The 19,515-nt window shown below is 28.9% G+C and overlaps 1 protein-coding gene and 1 pseudogene across 2 annotated transcripts; one reads left to right on the top strand and one right to left on the bottom strand.

Moving 5' to 3' along the window:
• Nucleotides 1-180: 180 nt before the first annotated feature.
• Nucleotides 181-18,360, bottom strand: LOC111631051. Of its 2 annotated transcripts, none has more exons than XM_023375245.1 (5): nt 17,972-18,360; nt 16,307-16,414; nt 10,965-11,074; nt 4,850-5,033; nt 181-881 (listed from the first exon to the last, which is right to left on the bottom strand). In XM_023375245.1, exons 2-5 carry the CDS (start codon nt 16,319-16,321, stop codon nt 789-791), a joined length of 402 nt encoding a protein of 133 aa, XP_023231013.1. In that variant the 5' UTR covers nt 16,322-16,414; nt 17,972-18,360; the 3' UTR covers nt 181-788. The 2 variants fall into 2 exon arrangements, with proteins under 2 accessions (XP_023231013.1, XP_023231012.1); XM_023375244.1 differs by having other exon boundaries at nt 16,320-16,414.
• On the top strand, nt 12,165-13,499 carry LOC111631052 (annotated as a pseudogene).
• Nucleotides 18,361-19,515: the final 1,155 nt, after the last annotated feature.

The raw sequence follows: 19,515 nt of genomic DNA, 5'->3' as shown, positions 1-19,515 counted from the left end.
ATGAAAAATACAAATAAAATATTTTTAAATGTAAACAATCTCTCTTATTTTTGCCAAAAAAAAAAAAATATAAACATGAAATAACACAACAATTATAATGATGAACTTGTAAAAAAAATTTGTTAAAAATCATTTCTATCTAGCACGCTCAAGTGCTACAATGTATAATCAATGCTGTAATTTGATGAAAAATAATAAAAATTTTTTAAATTTTTTATTTTGAAACATTATTTACAAGTAAATAACACATTTTTTAAAATACCGTATACTTACGGTTGCTTTAGTTAACTGATTGTCAGAAGCTCTGTTACCCAATGTTGAAGCTCCAGCACCCGATGTTGAAGCTCCAGCACCCGATGTTGAAGCTCCAGCACCCAATGTTGAAGCTCCAGCACCCTATGTTGAAGCTCCAGCACCCAATTTTGAAGCTCTAGCACCCAATTTTGAAGCTCTTCTCCCTAGATGTTCCTCACACAGTGATGTAGATATTCCTCTCCATGCTGACACATAGCTTGGTCAAATGGAATGAGCTATGAAGGTTGGGGAAAGCGCACAGCTGGATGTGAAGGTGAGGGAAACTGCTGTTGACACATAGTAAGACAAGCAACATGTCAGGTAATGGAAGTCGATACGGACAGCTGTGTTTAGCTATATGCATCTGGGGTGGAGCTGGTGGCCTATAATTAGGATCTTTTCTCCTTTCCCGATCTACAGCAAACATAATGGCAGTTTCCACATCTGCTTTTAGTTCGTTTGGCTCATGTACTGTACATTCTCTGGGATAACAATTAATTCAAAATACCCCTTTTCCGAACCCTGTTGAGGGCATGTTGTAGGGTATTTTTATCTACTTCTTTAACTTGTGCTCTTAACATTTCACTCTAAAAAAATACTCACAATGAATTTAAAATCTAATTTATATAAAAACATATTATTTAATACTTACTAAAACAAAAACAATTTTTAAAAAAATTATATACTCAACATTATATGATATATAATGATATATCATATATAAAGATATATCATATATATAATGACTCAACTCGTAACTATTTACTAATTCTTGAGATTAGAGTGGGTCAAGATTTATATTGAATTACCTAGAAAAATTAATTTTGTAATTAGAGTGTGTCAAACCACTACTACTACTCATAACTACAATGTTATACAAGGGCTATCTGTATATCCAAATGAGAAATATAGCAAGGAGTTACTCTAATCATCAATAAAGTTAAATACAATAATTTCTTATCATCAATAAAATGTTCACATTATTAAACATTGTTGAAAACTCCATCATCTTAAAATCTATGATTTAAAACATAACTGAACAACCAGTATTTGATTAGCTACACTAAAGAATACCTTATGCTAACATAGTATAAGAATATATAGATAAATAAAATATATGTACTTTATGCCAATAATTATATAAACATAAATGATACTATCTTTCAGTGTTAAGATATTTTAATGATAACAAAAATTAGCAGGTACTTTTGACATTGCATTGATGTCTTCCTTAGGTAATATAGAATGCATTAAGAATACTGTTAGAATGTTTATTTAAATGAAAAGGAACACACATTTGAATGTAAAAACAAGTAAAACGGCAAAACAGTATTTGGGACAAGACTATGTCTCGGAGACTCACTACTAAGTGGAATCACTTTGACACTCAAGGTGGGTCTCGTTCTCATTCTCCAATCTTTTTTGGTATTGCTGCTTTTGGGCACGATCGTTCAAACTTTGCCGGCCACAATGCATTTTCGATGAAATTAACCTATCCAATATCAAAATTTCTCTCCATTGCATGTTGGCCCGGGTTGAATTTTTGTCGATGTGTAACAAAAATTTTCCATTTTTGAAAAAATAATTGTGGCTATTGTATTGTCCAAAATTATTTTTTATTTCACACAAACAATATACAGTTTAACTCAATTATAACGTCACTGAATGTAACGACAACCCTAATATAACATCAAATTTTTATTGGTCCCATGATTTTACTATACTAGATAATGTTAAAAAAAACCCACTCGTAATGACATAAAACCGTTTTAACGTCATATTTGAAGCACTCCCTAATTTACAAAATTAGATTACAAATTTTATTTAACATAGAAGAAACTACATGTTCAGTCCTAAGGTCAGAGTTCACTTCTTAGAATGACTGTGGGTGGTACTCTCCCCTTACCTGGCTTCGGTGGGGTGAGGTGCCTGTTTTGCCTGTTTCTAGAAGAGAGTCGCCATTTTGTATTTTATTTTGACTCAGTTCTCGGTCCCCGACTACCTACAAGTCTGGATTTTTTTATGCGCAAATGATTTGGGCACCTAATATTCTGTGCCAAATATCAACTTGCGACATGTACTCCTTCATACCTCTATGCTGGTAACAAAAAAGGGCAGTACGATTTTATAAACAAGACATAGTCTTGTCAATAATGGAAATAGTAGACTCTACTGATGTTACAATGACATAAAAAGGACAAAAATATAAATTAACTCAATGTTTTGCCTCAAATTTTTAAACCATTTAAAACAGTGATTCCCAAACTTTTTCGATCCATCGCCCCCTTTGTCCCATAAAGTTATACCCAATGCCCCCTAACACATATTCTCTTGAGTGAAAAAGGATTGGAAATATTCTTAGGAAACCTTTTCTATGAATCTCACACTTTGTGCCCTTACCGTACATTGTTCTCAACATCTGGAAACCATTAAATGCAATGTTTCCTGTTATCAGTTTAACAGAGGAAAGGGAACGGCTTTCAGTGACCCCAATTTTGCCTTTGGTCACCGTTCAATACCCTGCCTTCAGGGCCCCCTAGATTTACTCATCGCCCACAAGGAGGCATTATTTCCCACTTTGAGAAATGCTGATTTAAAAAGTTAAACAGTGCAACCCATAAATCTGGGATTTCTATAATAGGTTTTTTACAGGGTCCTAACATAGAAATATATAATGACTCCTATTATATAAACAGATTTGCATTCAATGTGATGTTTCAACCCATAAAGATATAAGGTTAAGGTCTAATACATTCCTTGAGAGTTTTGTAGGACATACCCCAGCTCTGTTGATATCACAGTTAATGTTAAATTAGAAAGCAGACATAAACATCAAATATGACAAATAGTGTTAATGTATTGAATAAATTATATATATATAGTACAAAAACAATTACAATTAAAAAGGTGATAAAGGTGAAATAGATAATTGTAGGCAATTGTTATTGTAAATACAATAAATAATTGTACTATAATAGTAGATATTTATATATCATTTTATTAGAAAAGTTTATTACTAATTTAAAGTTAATTCCTGTTTTATATTTTGGATGATAGAAAACAGTAGATAACCTATTTTGAAAATGCTTCTGAGAAAATGAGCTTCAATTGTCCAAAAGTGTGCAGAAGCAAACAGAAAAAATATTGTTTATCAAAAAACTTCACAAAATTAATAAGCTCATGTGTATTATATAAAAGCTAATAAAAAACTAAATGTAATACTTGATTATGTATAAGTATTTTTAAAAATAAAAATCAATTCAAAGTTATACAAAAATCTTTTATCTTTGTCCTATTTTACTTGAGTAGCACTGAGGTACATAAGCTAGTTATTTATAAAATAAAAGGAAAATTTTGTTTTAAAAGATAAAAAACAAAAACATATTCTTAAATTATGTATGCTTAATTAACCATTTTTATCTTTCTGTTATTTAGAATTATATGCAATTATATCAGTTAAAAAATGATTCATTCAAAATATATTTGTATATTACACATATTTGTTAGTGTTTTTTAGTTTTATTTGTACTCATAAGGCATTATATTAAGCACAGATTTATGTCAAATTTTCCTTATGTTATTCATATATTTAATACCTATTTGTAATTGAAATTTTTAAAGAAATTCTATAAATTCAAATAAAAATAACTGTGAATATAAAAAAACAAATTTATTGGCAATATGTTTCCAAAATAAAACTTATTTTGCATTAATTTTAAACTGAGAAACTGAACTATATTATAATAAAGAAAATTATAAATGAATTTAATGTAAAATAAAATTTTTTTTAAAATATTTAATTTTGACTATTCCATTGATTTTATTTGATAAAGATCTGATTTATTTTTTTACTGAAAGAAAACATTGTTAGAAAATCTATGATTCTAATCAGGTCAACATTCTCTTAAAACGAGACCTTGATGTAAATAATTTTTCTGAGACCCCAAAAAATTTCTGATGATAAAAAAGCTTAAAGTATTTTAACTAAAAATAACAACAAAGTAAATAAACAATAAACAAAAATTGTATTCCAGGAGACTGTAATATTTCTAATATTGTATAATCAACTGCTCAAAACTGGTATAATTAATAAACAAAATGACTGATATCAATTTCCAGTACAAATTTATCAGAAAGTAAATGTTTTCAAATGTTAAACTGGCATTAAAGCTGTGAGAAAAAAATGCTGCTATAAACTTTCACAACATTCTACAATCTTTAATCTTACAGCCCTCTCCGCCTCCCTCTCTCTTTCTTATGTCACCCCTCTTATCATGTACCCTTGTTTTAACAGCAGTGAAGGTCAGTTAGCATAAAGATGCCTTTAACACGGTCAAAAACATTTAATTTCTGATAAATTTTTGCTGGAAATTGGTTTCAGTCATTTTATTTATTCCAATATTGTATTTTTTAGTTTGAATCGGCAAATTGATGATTATTATAATTTATCAATATGCTCATCCAAAATATAAAACAGGAATTAACTTTAAATTAGTAATAAGCTTTTTTAATAAAATGATATCTACAGATTTTTATATTTTAGATACAAACTTACTTGAACAATAATATTACTTCCATTTAAGAATGTTATCAGATATGGTGCAATTTTGTTAATTACTTTCACTGTCACTTCATGAGAAGAAAAACAAAGATTAGTACAACAACCAATAGCTTCCAGCAATTTCTCAACATCTGGTCCAATCAGAAATTCTTTTAGCATATGTAGTGATCCCTCGATACTGTAAAAAATATTTGCTATATTTATAATTTTATAAAACATACCATAAAAACAACAAACAAAATTACTTATGTCAAATTTTAATTCTATTATGAATTTTGTATAATTATATCTGATTTATTCAATAATAAACTTATTATAAGAAAATAGACTTGTATCTTAATATATTTCTAATATCTTAAACTTTCTTTAATTTACTTTTTATATTTCTTGTAGAAATTTATCACCTTTAATTGTGCTTAACATTTGATCTTAAATTAAATTTAGTTTTTAAAATTTACTAAAATAAATATATTAAATAGACATAATAAGTTGTTTCTTGTTCATGTTTTTAAAAACAAACTCTTAATTTATTTAGAAGTCACAAATCAGATTACTAAATGTTTATTAAATGATTTTGAAATATATAGAGATTTTATAACACTAATCTCATCATTTGAAGTTCTAGGCATCAGGACACTTAGATCAAAATTTTCAAAATATTTTAAAGTTATCTGTTGTAACATATTCCAAAAATTAGCAATATTAGCAATTTCAACTAATAAAATAAAACAGATAAATAAAATTAATACAAATTTCCTTTATTTTAAATAATTATATATAATATTGTAATAAAATAGCAAATATCATAACAACAATAAAATTTATAGTTCTAATAATTGTATCATAAACTTAAATAATAAAAAAGCAGTTTGAAGTTATAAATAAAGCTCAAATCATCTAAAAACCTAGATGTCTTAGCTCTAATCATAAGATAATTATTCTAATTCAAATAATGACATTTTAAATTTATTTAATAATACTTGTTTAATTCTCTTCTCTTCTTATACTTAATAATCTAAGTTTGCTTCTTATGTTTTTGAATTAATCAACTTTATTTATAGTTTCACTCTATATTACTCTGATAGAAGTGAAGTTTCTATTAATATGTACAGTGGATGTCATGCCAACAACTGTACTATCACAAGGCGAAAAACTCAAATAAAAGGTGTTAAGGAATGTTTTATTTTCCTGCGAGCACTTTCGACACAGTTATGAACATCGTCTTCAGGAACTGAACATTTTTTCGAATGGATTTTTAAATTAGAAACATAACCATTTAGAATATTAACAACTTTTACAACAGAAAGTTTTAAAAACTTAAATTTGAAAAATCACATAACATCTCTGCTCATGTGCTTTAATATGTGGAGAAGGTGGAAGGTGTGGAGACAGTGGAGAAACGCAGTTAATTATGTTTTAATAGCTTATACAATTTGATCCAAATTCCAGACAACTAGAGGATGGGAGAGTTGCATGGGGATGATAACAAATGTGTGAAAATGGCCTCCCAAATGTGTACGAGATCCCTTTCACCATAGTACCTAAGCAACTCCATATGGTTCCAAGCAGGGTTTGGTGATGATGTAATCTTGGACAACTCCGTGTCACACCTTCCCACCGTAACAGAATGTCTGTGTTCAGATATACGGCTAGACAGCAATCTGGTGGTTGCCTCTATGAAGCAGGTGTGTACCCCAGTTGATGTATTCTCTAATGGGATAGAATACACATCTGACTTTTCCAAGATCAAAATCATGTCCCTGTCAGTGCACAAGAGTCTCCGTAGACTTGGGCACAGAGCAACCTGAAGACAACATTCATAACTGAAACAAAAGTGCTTGCAGGAAAATAAAACAATCTTTAATGCCTTTTATGTGAGATTTTCTCCCCTTGTGTCAGAAGTTTCTATTATATCATTGTATATAAGTTCCATTTTTCCTATTAAAATTCAAAATCTGTTCTCATTGCACATTCAGATAAGATTAGTGATTCTACTTATATAAATATTTATTGTGTTTTTGGATATTAATTTCTGTAGTTCTTTTAATACTTCTTATGTAATATTTCTTGATTTTTTTCATCTAACAAGAATAATGCCTACTGTTTTAAAATTTACGTAGCATTTTATTTTTGGAACATTTTTCAGCCATCTAAGTTTAAAATTCCTAACAATGATCTTCTATATTTTATTATCTACTTGGTTCATTTTCTTCTAAAGCTTGCTACAGACTAGTTTTAATTTTACATCGCAGTTCCATGAAAACACTAGTCACTCAAACAAAAAACAGATTGAAAAAATGTTTATACAAAGGAATCTGACCTATCTTCAATTGTTTCTTTTACATCTATATAATATATATAGATATTAAAGAAAAACTAAAAATCTTAATGAAGCATCATATAAAAAAGTGAATGTAAGAAGGAATATAATTTTCTTTTTATTGTATCTTAATGTCATCAACAAAAAAATACTTCAATATAACTTTCCACTGAATAAAAGTATCAGAAAACATCAAATATTGAATAGAAAATAGTAAATCAAAATGCTCCAAGAAAACCTTTAACATGCAGCTTAATTTTACTACCAACTAACGTTTTCGGACAGCTTCACTGCCCTTCTTCAGGTTCAAAAACAAAAACAAAAAACTTCCTTCAAGATGAAAGTTCTTTTTATTAACAGAAACTTCTAGAATGCCTATCTTTTAAATCAAATCATCGTAGATTCAATTGCATCAGCTTGTTCTTTAAGTTTGCAAATCCACCGCTTTCCATGTCAATGCTAGTTTAAATGATTCCTGAAAATTTATGGCTTGCCCGTTTTCGTTGTATTTATTAATATATCACGCTTCTGTATATTTTAGATGCCATATGTTTGAAACTTTTTGTATAAGTTCTGCTTTATCCCAGTCAACCAAAACCTCTGCTGGTTCTGCGATCATGTAATTTACTAATACCGTGACCTTGTTCATACCTAATATCCCTTTTATGCTCTTTCAACCTTTCATTAATCAATCTTTTTGTAGCCCCTATATAATAAAGCTCCTTTTGGCACCTTTTATCATGTAAAAGTATTCTGTATACTCCTGGAACCAGTTTTTTGTCTACAGGTGTTTTGTCATTTCTTAGCATTTGAAAAATCGTCAGATTTGCAAATTTAAAGAACAAGCTGACGCAATCAAATCCACAATGATTTGATTTAAAAGATAAGCATTCTAGAAGTTTCCATTAAGAAAAAGAACTTGTATCTTGAAGGAAGTTTTTTTGTTTTGTTTTCGAACCTAAAGAAAGGCAGTGAAGTTGTCCGAAAACATTAGTTGGTAGCAAAATTAAGCAACATGTTAAAGGTTTTCTTGGAGCATTTTGATTTATGATAGTAGGTGCAGTTTGAGTTATAGAAGTTATAGAAAATAGTAAAAGAATAGTAGAAGAAATGCAGAGTATATGTTAAAAGAGAAAAAATAAAATATGTGCACAAAGATCAAGATTATATAATCTTATCAGAGTTACAGAATACAGATACTCCTCTACTTAAAAATGTTCACCTTATGAACTTTCAGACTTACAAATAATTTGACCATATATCTAAAATCTAAATTTCACACGTATTCTGAAGTTCTCTTGCCAGTTGTGTGTGACATTTAAGTCAGTCTTTGGCCAGTAATATATAATAAATTTCTAATAAATAATTAATGCGAATTTATTTCTACTGCATATCATCATTTTTTGTTTTTACATGAATTTTGACATTCCATCATCACAAATAATGAGGTGGTGTTGAAGTAAAAGCATTTTTTGCTTTTGCAATTTTTATAAACTTTTACAATTAGTGCTTCAAAAATGCATCCAAAACCTAATAGTAAATCTAATAGTGGAGATAAATGCAAGAAATGTGGCTCTATGACTATGGAAAATAAACTTTTCATTATAAAACTAAATATGTTAGGTGAAAAAAAACAGTGTTCGAAACACCCACTAATAAGCAGTAGCAAGCAAGTAAATGAGTTACATACATTAAAGAATTGAACACTAACAATACATGGCTACTCTGTGTACAAATGTACTTTCTAGATTAGTTTTTGACTCAATAAAACCTCAGGAACCTAACCTGTTCATACATAGGGGAGCACTTATGGTTATATTTAATAAAAACTTTATAATTCAGGAAAGTTGCTAATTCAAAGACAAAAGAAACATTGATTACAATAATTCACATCATTATTTGAATAGTAATATATTTTACTGAAATTAAAACAGATGGTTTATGTCCACTGTGTTGTAAGAATCTATGTAATCTACTGAATGCAAACTTTAAAAATTTCCTTAAGAGACATAAAACTTAGTATTTATAAAAATTCAAAATCATTAAATTTACATCAATTGACCATTTGGTATATTATTGTACATTAAATATTATATTAAATATTCATACTCTTAATTACACATTTTGTTGTCATCATTTCATTAATTATTTGTATAAGACCTGAAGAGAGACAACATCCTCAAAAATTTTAAACATGTAAATAAGTTTATGACTTCTTAGAAAGATTTTTTTTTTTTATAAAAAAAGTCAAATCTAGAAAGTTATAAGAATTTTAATAGTTGCCAAGTAAACTATAGCAAATTAAATCTTATTAATCTAAAATTAAAAACTGAACAACTTAACTACAGGAACAAGAAATAAGCCAAATTAATTATTTTTTCTTTTTTCAAAGTAAAAGAACTTTTAAATAATGAAGATATTTACAGGGGAAAAAAAAACTTCTAAAAATGTTCTAAATATACCTTCACATTTTTATTGTTTTATATATTATGTTGTAATTTCTGATGTTTAAAACAGGAAAGTATTTCATAAAATTGAAAAGTTCAATTGAATCTGACTTATCACCTTTCCTTCCAATAATATACCATATTTTACAGCATACAAGATGTAACTTTTGTTTACAAAGAAATAGAAAAAAAAAATTGCCCTGTGCCTTACATGTGATCTCCTACAAGTTAATGAATTTCCCTAAGGGTACATCCTACGTGGCAGCATCCACCGACCACGAGCAGAAAGAATCTTTGTATGCGCATCTAACTCGCGAGCGATTTCTGTCTAGAGTGGACGAGTGTTGTTTACAAAATAGCAGCGAAACGACTTCAATGAATGCTTGCTAAGGAAAATATGACAAGCATTACAATGGTAAATTTGACAGGTAATTGTTGTCACTAACTAGATACACAACAAATATAAATAATCTTTATAAAATAATAAGTTAAAAAAAGTTACATTTACAAAATCAGAAATAATTAAATTACGCTAAAGATTATTAATTAAAGTACATACAACATATATACACAATTTATTTGTCATTCTGTTTTCATTCATCTACAAAATCAGCCATTTTCTTCTTTGGAAGTGCGAGCAGTGGAAGAGGCAATCAAATATGCTTGGTAGCTGCTTCCTGCACATGCACGCGCACACAAATGCACGCACACAATCTTTTTATTAATGCAACAATATTGCATCACTGGAACCGCAATAGCATAACCAGTTTATACATGTTTAAAATTGAACACAGGAATATAAAGTAATGAGCTTCAATGTGTTTACATGAGATATATACTGTAAATTATTACCGTAACAATTTACATGTAAGACAGATGACATTGAATATCTGCATTATAAATAATAAGCTAGATTGATAACTTAAAAGTAAACAAATAAGTAATAGTCAATTAACAGAAATATGTAAAGTATAATATATATTGTTGCAGTAGATATTAATATAAGTTTCACATACAAATATATATATATGTATGTAGAAGTGTTATCTGGTGGCCACTGCATGCTAAACGCAGTTACTCTGGACACGCACATTTGCTTGAACCAGTTTGTTCACTCCGCTTAGAAGAAAGTTCATGCTCGCAGTTGCTGGATGCTGCCACATAGGACGTACCCTTACAGCCTTCAGTAGGCTACAGTTAAACACACTAAGTACTTTTCCTAAATATTCTGTGCTGAAATGGAAATGAATCTTATATGCTGTAAAATACAATACATATTAATTATTAACACCAGTAGATTTATAAATAAATCATTTAAAGAAATATTAAAAAATTATTACACCTCATAAAGGCTTGGATATATTTTTCACCTCTTTCAAGATTTCTTTTTATAACTCTTAAAACATTTACATCAATGTTAGATGAATTCATCATTTCAATTATTTGTATAAACTGCAAAAATCAAAATAAAAACTGCATTATATAACCAACTCAAAATTTCCCTTAACATAAAAATTATAAACAAAGATATTAAATTATTATTATTTACTTAAATTAAATTTATTATTATGCTACATTAAAAATTTTATATGTAATATAATAAATTAAATCAAACATTGCAAAATGAATAAAATTATTTTGTAAAACAAATATAATTTGATTAATTTATTTAAAATTTCACATGAACATACCAGGCTTACTTTGAAAACTTTTACTTGATATAACAATAGAAATATGTTTAAGAGGTTTCAAATAATTTTAAATAAATTTTATAACTAACATTAACATAGCTCATATTTGTACACACAGTATAAATTTACATATTTTTATATATCATTTCATATTTTTAAAATATTTTATTTACTTGAAACAAAATTTTATTGTTTTCTGAAATACTTGGCAACTAATCATTTTTTTATAAAACAAATAAAGATAAATGACCTTGTTTCTTTTATTCTGCTTTCTAAAAGTAATCATTCATGTCTAAAGAGAGTTATAATAATAAACAAGTTTCATATCTAATTCCACATATATTATAATGAACACTTTTTTATCAAATTAAACTGTACTACAAAAAACATTTTGAATCTTAAAATGTAAGAATTCATGAAAGTTTTCACATTGCAATTATATAAACTATTTTATCAGCAAAAATCTAAATGAAAAAATAACAACTATGCAGAAAATGAAAGGAACAAGATTAAAACTGCTCTAGTAACTATAAATAAATATTCTCAATTTGCAAATAAAAATTTTCAAGCAATTATTATATGCATATATAACTTATCTATATATAAAAAAAAGTATATAATGTTCTGTTAAGAATAAACAAAAGCTTATTGCTTTTGTTTATTCTTAACAGAAGCAAGAGTAAAATTTCATCAGTTATACATATGAGATGAAACAAGAAATGAATTTGTTTATTGCAAAAAGATATATGTCATATTGAATAAATTTTCAAGAAAATGCAATAGACTGTTTAACACCCAAACCATATGATTTTTTTTTTTTAAATCTTATTGGCCAGCTATAAACTGATATAATATCAAAAAGTGTATAGGTTAGATGCAAATCTAATTTTTTATTGTATATTTTAATTTTAAAAAATTAGGATTTGCATCTAACTTGTACATCATACTTTTCCATTAGCAATGGAGTCAAGCCGGTCATCTAGCTAACTCCTTTCAGTGGAAAAGTTTTAAATTGAAATAAAGTTTTCCATATTTGGTCTTGATGTTCATCTATCTAATTCCATTCTCAAAATTAAGGAAAGACAGTGGAAATTTACAGGTCTACAATTTTTTCAAATTGCAGCTCAATAAAACTGTACAAAATTTTAAAAAATTGAAAATTTGCAAGATAAATTTCCAATAAGAGTAAAACTTCATTTCCAGGCAAACACTGATGGGCAAGATAAATTTAAAAAAGGCATGGCATTGTTGAATAAGCGGTTCATGGTAAAAACATGGCTATTAATGAAGAAGACTGCAATCAATGAAGGAATGGAACATTGAAATGGATTTTGGGAAAGTATAAGCCAAAGGACATTTTAATGCAGTTGAAACTGGTTTATTATTTAAGTGTACACCCAATAGAACACTTATTTTTAAAAATAATCAATGCTTTGGTGAAAAGCAGAGCAAATAAACGATTACTGTATTAATTAGAACAAATATGACAAGAAGTGAAAAGTTGAAACTGTTAGTAATTGAAAAAAGCAAAACTCCATTATGTTTCAAAGGGATGAAGTCTCTTGGAGTATCATTTTAATAAGAAAGCATGGATGACTAGCTAGATTTTTGATGAGTTGTTGTTAAAACTACACAAACAAATGAGAAGAGAATGTAGAAAAATTGCATTAATTGTAGATAACTATCCAGTATATCTTTCTTTAGTCTCAAAAAGTCTTAAAAGTATAGAGTTGTTCTTTTTTCCTCCAAATTTAACATCTAAACGTCAGCCAATGGATCATGGCATAATCAAAAACCTTAAATTCCATTATTGTAAGATAGCTTTAATGATGATCAATGGAGTTGAAAACAATATGGCTGACAAAATTAATTTAAAAGAATGCATTTCTAAGATATCAAAAGTGTGGACTATAAAGTGATTGAATTCACTATAAAAAATTGTTTTTCCAAAGCAGAATTTAATGAAAATTCTGGTGAATGGGATAAAACCAATGAATTACCACTATCAAATTTATAAAAATCATGGGAAGCATTATGCCAATTCAATAAAATTATAATCAATATTATGCTGGATGATTATCTCAACATTGACAAAGATTTCATTATCACTAAGTATCCTACTGATGAAGAAATTTTAGAAAAGTTAAAAAGTAACCAAACTGACCAAACAATCCAAGATAAGAAAGATTATAGTGAGAGACCCACAAAAACCCAATGAATGTATAGTTGTATATTAAAGCTAAACAATTGCCAAATTATATTAGGCCTTATTACTACTACTATTAATTAAATGCTAATTTGACACTAGATGCAGGCATTAGGCACCATCTCTTGAAATTATTATTATTAAACTCAGCAAGATACAGTGCCTAGCTTCTGCCTCTAGTGCTAAATTACTTTGTAATTACTGTAATTAATAATATATCCCAATATAATTTGGCAATTGTTTGGCATTTCAAATTATTTGTAGTGGATTGCAACATTACGAAAATGTGCCCAGAAGTATTTTTAATACTCTAATAAGTATGAAGCATATTTACAAAGAAGAACACTATTTAATTCTTCTGTGCAACAAAAATTTGTTTATGAAAATATAGTTAAACTAACTTGTATTTTAACACATAAATGTGAACTTACTTAAAATTAACATTATGTTTATGTTAAATTATCACTGTATATTACATTTATACTAATTTAAATTATGTAAAATAATGAAAAAAAAATACTCTACCAAAAAATATTTCTTTATAACAAAATTTCTCTATAGCAAATTTTTTTCATGATTTAGTGACTGTTATATATCAGTTTGACTGTTTTTATATTATTCAATTTCTTTCAAAATACAATATATACAGTACAACTCTGTTAAGAAGTTTTCAAAGGGACCACTCTAAAAAAAAACTTCTTAGGTGAGAAAACCTCTTATGCAGGATTTGTAAAAGAAATGATTTTTTATCTGTATAATCAATTTTATTTCAATATCAAGGTAACATAATATAGCATAGTGTAACATAGTAGGATAGTAAGATGTAATGACTATAGCAGAGGATGAAGTAACTGGTATCAATATGACATGTCAATAGTTAATGGACAGCACCAAATAGGGAGTATGATCAAAAGAATAAAACTCCAGTTAATTTAGCAACCACCTCAGGTGTACATGTATTTGATATATAATATGAGGTGAACATCTGGAGTTACTTTACTAAAAATTTAATAGTTTAATAAGTGATAAAGTTATGGTACGGAAAAAAATTATGATTTGTCTCCAACATAAATTCCTTAAGTGGGTAAATATCATTGATGGAACCAATATTTTGGAATTTCTTATATAAGAAAACTTGTTATGCAGGAAATTTTAACACACAACATATGATGTAAATGCCAGGACCAGAGAAACTGGACTTCTTATGAAAAAGAATCTTTTAGGCAAGAACTTCTTAAACAGGTTCTACTGTATTTTTTATAATTAGTAAAAGTAACTTTTAATCATAACTACAAATTTATAAAGTAACAGTTGAGTTAGTAATGATGTTTAAAAATATTAGAACAATTCAGTTGTTGTTGATAAAAAATAACTGAATTGTTTAACCTTTGTAGGGAGGGTTAGTCAGATATAGCACTATCATAATGCAGTGGAGAATAAATGTGGGAAATTTTTTAAGAATTTTCCCATGCGTTTTTCTTGTTTCCATTTCAGAAAAAAAAATTTTAAACAGTTATGTCTAGTAAAGAAAAAATCTTTCTTTATTGTCACATAATTCCTTTTTATGTGAATTTTTTTCCACGGTAATTTTTGGCTAAAATTTTTTTGCAGATATCGACGTCATTCTCCAGTGCCACATGATTGCCCTTGACGGGTATATCTGTCAATCACTGCAGAGTGGTTAATTCTAAATAAATATAGTAATAACAGCAATTTGTTTTTTGAATGAGCAATTATTTATTGTGACATCATCACAATGCCAGGCTGCAATTTTTAATCATATTTTTTAAAATTGATTTAATTTAAAATACAGCTCTCCCTTGATAGTCTGACATTTTTTAATCAGACATGCTCAGTAGTCCGATGCACCTCCTGTCGCGGTACCCGTCCCTGTTACATGTCTGCTTGCACAGAAGCATGTCACGACGTGAATCTCCCCATCCAATTCTTACACGATGACACACATCTCATGTGTTTTCTGTGAGCAGTTCTGTTCGAACAGTTGGAGTAGGAAATATTGTAAGCTATTGCTAACAAAACAATGCAAATTATGTAATTATTTTTGGTAATCCGGACACTTTTGGTAATCCAACACCCCTTTGGTCCCATACCTGTCGGACTATTAAGGGAGAGCTGTATATGCTCTCCACCTCAAATTAGTAGTGGCTTACCCCTGTACATCATACTTTTCCTTTAATAACATGCCAGTCATCTAACACCTTTCAAGAAAAAATTTTGAATTGAAATAACATCACTTTCAGTTTACATCACAAGTTCATATAAAGTTAATCAAGACCTACTGCCCATAAGGTTTTCATATCTGGTCTCATCTTTGTAGATTAATGAAAAAAAGACAGACTGACAGATGACAGCAGAAATTTATATATATTTTAAAATTGCAGCCTAATTATTAATGCATGAAAAATATAAAAATTTATTTTTTTAAATTTTAACTGTCTATAATAATAAATGAAAAGTGAAATATAAATGACTTATTTCTTTAAATATTAATAATAACTACAGTCGATCCCCCTATAAGATCATTGATTTTTCCGTTTTATCTGAATTACATGTTGTACGAGTCACTTAGATTTTACAAATACGTGTGCCGGGCTGTGAACGGCTCACATATTTGTAAAATCTAAGTGACTCGTACAACATGTAATTCAGATAAAACGGAAAAATCAATGATCTTATAGGGGGATCGACTGTAATTAAATTTATTATAATTAAAAATATTAAATTGTTAATTGCAAAAATGTAAAAATTAAATGTTTATATTCTCACTCTTCCAACTGACATCTATACAGCTAATTTGCATCCATTCTGCTTCTTCAAGGATTAAATTTGGTCTTCTTTTTCTGTGTATCTCATGTCTTCTTTGTCGGCGTATATCTTTTAAGAAAAATAAATATATGCAGCTACAATACTTTTATGCTCCACTAATATAAAAATGTAATATCTTTCATAAACTGTTATAAACATAAGGACATATCAAAAAACGGTCTTTCAACACAAAATTTCAATTCAAGTTCAAGCAGCTTATTTGCTTGTTGCTATCTTGAAAAATAGAATATTCCAAAACACCATCTTTGAAAAAATTCCGATAATCTCTGAAGACAATCATTAATATGTTTACTACAGTTAGTTATTACTAGGGCCTTTATGTATATGTATATATATTAAAAATTATGGAAATATGTACATTAACATGTACTCATTTTTCTTAAAATAGTGATCTTGCAATGCATATGCCATGGAAACCACTGGTTTCCATGGCATATGCATTGCATAAGGAAAGTAACTCTCATGACACATATTTGTAGCTTGTCAATATATCCATTATCTACTCGTTCACAGAACAATGCATCAAGGACATGATTTGTGAACTAGTTGAGGGATATGTTGACAAGATGCATGTCATAAGATTTACATATACTGTACAATGCTTGCTAAGAGTTAAATGAAGACAAGGGCAAGAGTTGCCTCAGCAGACATCCCTAAACTATTTGCTTTTGCCAAGACTCATAAGTTAGGCACTTCCATAAGCCCCATAATGGACAAAGCAATGTCACCTACTTGATTTTTATAAAATGCAACACACAACCTGACTGCCAAACATTTAAGTAACTATAGATTTACATGTGCACTCTATATGAACTTATAGAGATCTTAAGGCCACTGCAAACTAGGCAATTTCGAAGGAAACCAGTTAAAGAGTCTGCACCAAATCTTCAAATTTTCTCCCCATTGCAGGGAGAAAAAATTAACAATTATCCCAGTTAACCCTAAGTGATATTGTCCACCTGTTAAATGTAACATGTCAAATATGGGATGGATTAATGCATGCCACAGGCCCAATTTGGCAACAATCACAGTTTGAGCATCACTAATTTCACCCATCAATCACAATTAATCTTTTTTCTTTTTCTTTTATTTAACTCGTTCCACCCTGTGGGCACTAAGAGGGCCTCTTATAGCAAGACTATGGGTTCGGCCAGGGCAGCCAGGTGGCGAGGGACAGGGCCAAAGTATCCAGCCAGACCACCCCCAAAAAAATTCCAAGGTTTTTTCAACCTGTCCGAATTCGAACCCGGGTCCCCAGAGCAGTAGGACGACACCGCGACCTCTCGGCCGTGATCACAATTAATCGGTCGGCATTACATTGATTTTTAGTACAATTTCCATCGATAAAAATTCCTGTTAACAGAACATTTTTAAAAACAAATCACTTTATATGAAATATTACTTAAAAATAATACAATAAACTGGATTGAATAATTTAATTATACAATTTTCTGTTTATATATTCTTAAATGACTCGATCAAATTGGATTACATTTATTAATTTGAAGATTGATCTAAAGTCCATTTAATAACTAAGACTAAAGTACATTGAAAAAGCACTGAACATTCAACAATCAAGGCAAATTGATATATAAATTGACTTACTTTCTTGTTGTATTCTCATTTTGATTCTAACACTGACTAAATTTAATCCAAAATCTTTCATTTTAATCGAAATAAATAATTAAATCCCATTTCTTTCTTCACATTTTTATCAAATTTTGGGATTTCGAACGACGAATTTTGATGGCAGACGATTGAAAAGTTCGTCTGTTTTTATCGAGGATCATCGATCGGTCTCTCTTATTCGTTCATTTTTAAATTACGTAATAATATTAAGAATTTAATTCTCTTATAATTGTCGTTTGATAATAATACGCACTCGCTTATTTGATACTTCTTCGATTACGTCACGCATAATTATTAACTTTTACAGTAAACCAGGCGTAACACGATTATAAAGTAACCATCGTTGCTGCCTCTGTTTCTCTTTATAGTCGTTAGATGTCGCTTTTCTAAAATCCGTATTGTTTTATTTTTTTTTTAATCTGATTTCTTACTATAAAAAAATTAAGTTTGTTTTTTTTAATAAAATTTATTGGGAGATAAACAAGTATAAATTAATTTAAATATTATAAGAATAATTAATATTATTTGTATGATAGAAATTATAGAATAATAATAAATTTGTTAAATAATAATATGAAATACAGTATAGCGACGGCCGGATGGCCGAGCGGTTAAGGTAGCATCCTATCGCTCTGGGAACCCGAAATCGAATCCTCCAGGAATTTTTCGGGAGGTAATCCGACCGAATATGTCGGCCACTTTTCTTCACCACCCGGCCGCCCCATTGTGGGCCTGGCCGAACCCATAATAGGCTTGCTAAAACAATGCCCACAGAGCGGAAAGAATAAAAAAAAAACAATATTACAGGTTTTTGTATTATGTAATTGTGGGTGAAGACCGAAATTCTTCTCACAAATAAACTTAGACTCCTTTTTTCTATGTGATCTCGATTTCCTTGGCTTCGTTACAGTTTTATAAGCCAGTAATTGGTTATTTGAGATAATTATTTAATTTAATAATATAGAAATTCACGCCTGACCAAAGGGATAGATGCGTGGTGTTTCCGAGTTTTTTCAAGTGTCGAGCACTTAAATAGAATCAATTTCGCTTAGAATCTCCTGCCGTGAGGCATTCCCCCTTGGCAGATTGTTCGCGTGTTTCGTTGCTTTATCCCATCAGTTTAATTCCAAAGAAATTTTCTCTTTTGATCCCGTAATAATATAAAAAATGAAATGATTAATAGTAATGAAATGGAAAACAATAAAGATTACTATTCAAATTATTCAAATTTTCCTCATTCGTCTATAATTTCGGTGAAATTATAGAATTCTGCTTTTAACAACGGAACAATTTTCTAGACAATTAAACGTTCTAATTATATTATTTAAAATATTGTTGAACTCCCCAAAAATCGCGAATAACCACGGAAGCACGACATTAATCTCAAAATATGAACAGGTCCTATAGTAAATGGGAATGCCGCTAAGTCGATGGTCTAATGATTTGTGGATAAAATGTAATAGTGGGAGAGTTTCTAAAGTATTTTGCGTAGACAAGATTCCGTTGGAGATCCATAAACA

Source organism: Centruroides sculpturatus, unplaced genomic scaffold (genome assembly GCF_000671375.1).
Source record: "Centruroides sculpturatus isolate CEXI.00-Female unplaced genomic scaffold, Cexi_2.0 scaffold755, whole genome shotgun sequence".
Lineage (NCBI taxonomy): Eukaryota > Metazoa > Arthropoda > Arachnida > Scorpiones > Buthidae > Centruroides > Centruroides sculpturatus.
This window is presented reverse-complemented; position numbering and strand designations above follow the sequence as displayed.

Coding starts and splice junctions, on each gene's coding strand:
- LOC111631051 (XM_023375244.1), bottom strand. CDS start 18,032: ATGAAAGATTTTGGATTAAATTTAGTCAGTGTTAGAATCAAAATGAGA. Junction 16,415..17,971: donor AATGAGAATACAACAAGAAA/GTAAGTCAATTT, acceptor TTTTCTTAAAAG/ATATACGCCGACAAAGAAGA. Junction 11,075..16,319: donor TGCAAATTAGCTGTATAGAT/GTCAGTTGGAAG, acceptor TGATTTTTGCAG/TTTATACAAATAATTGAAAT.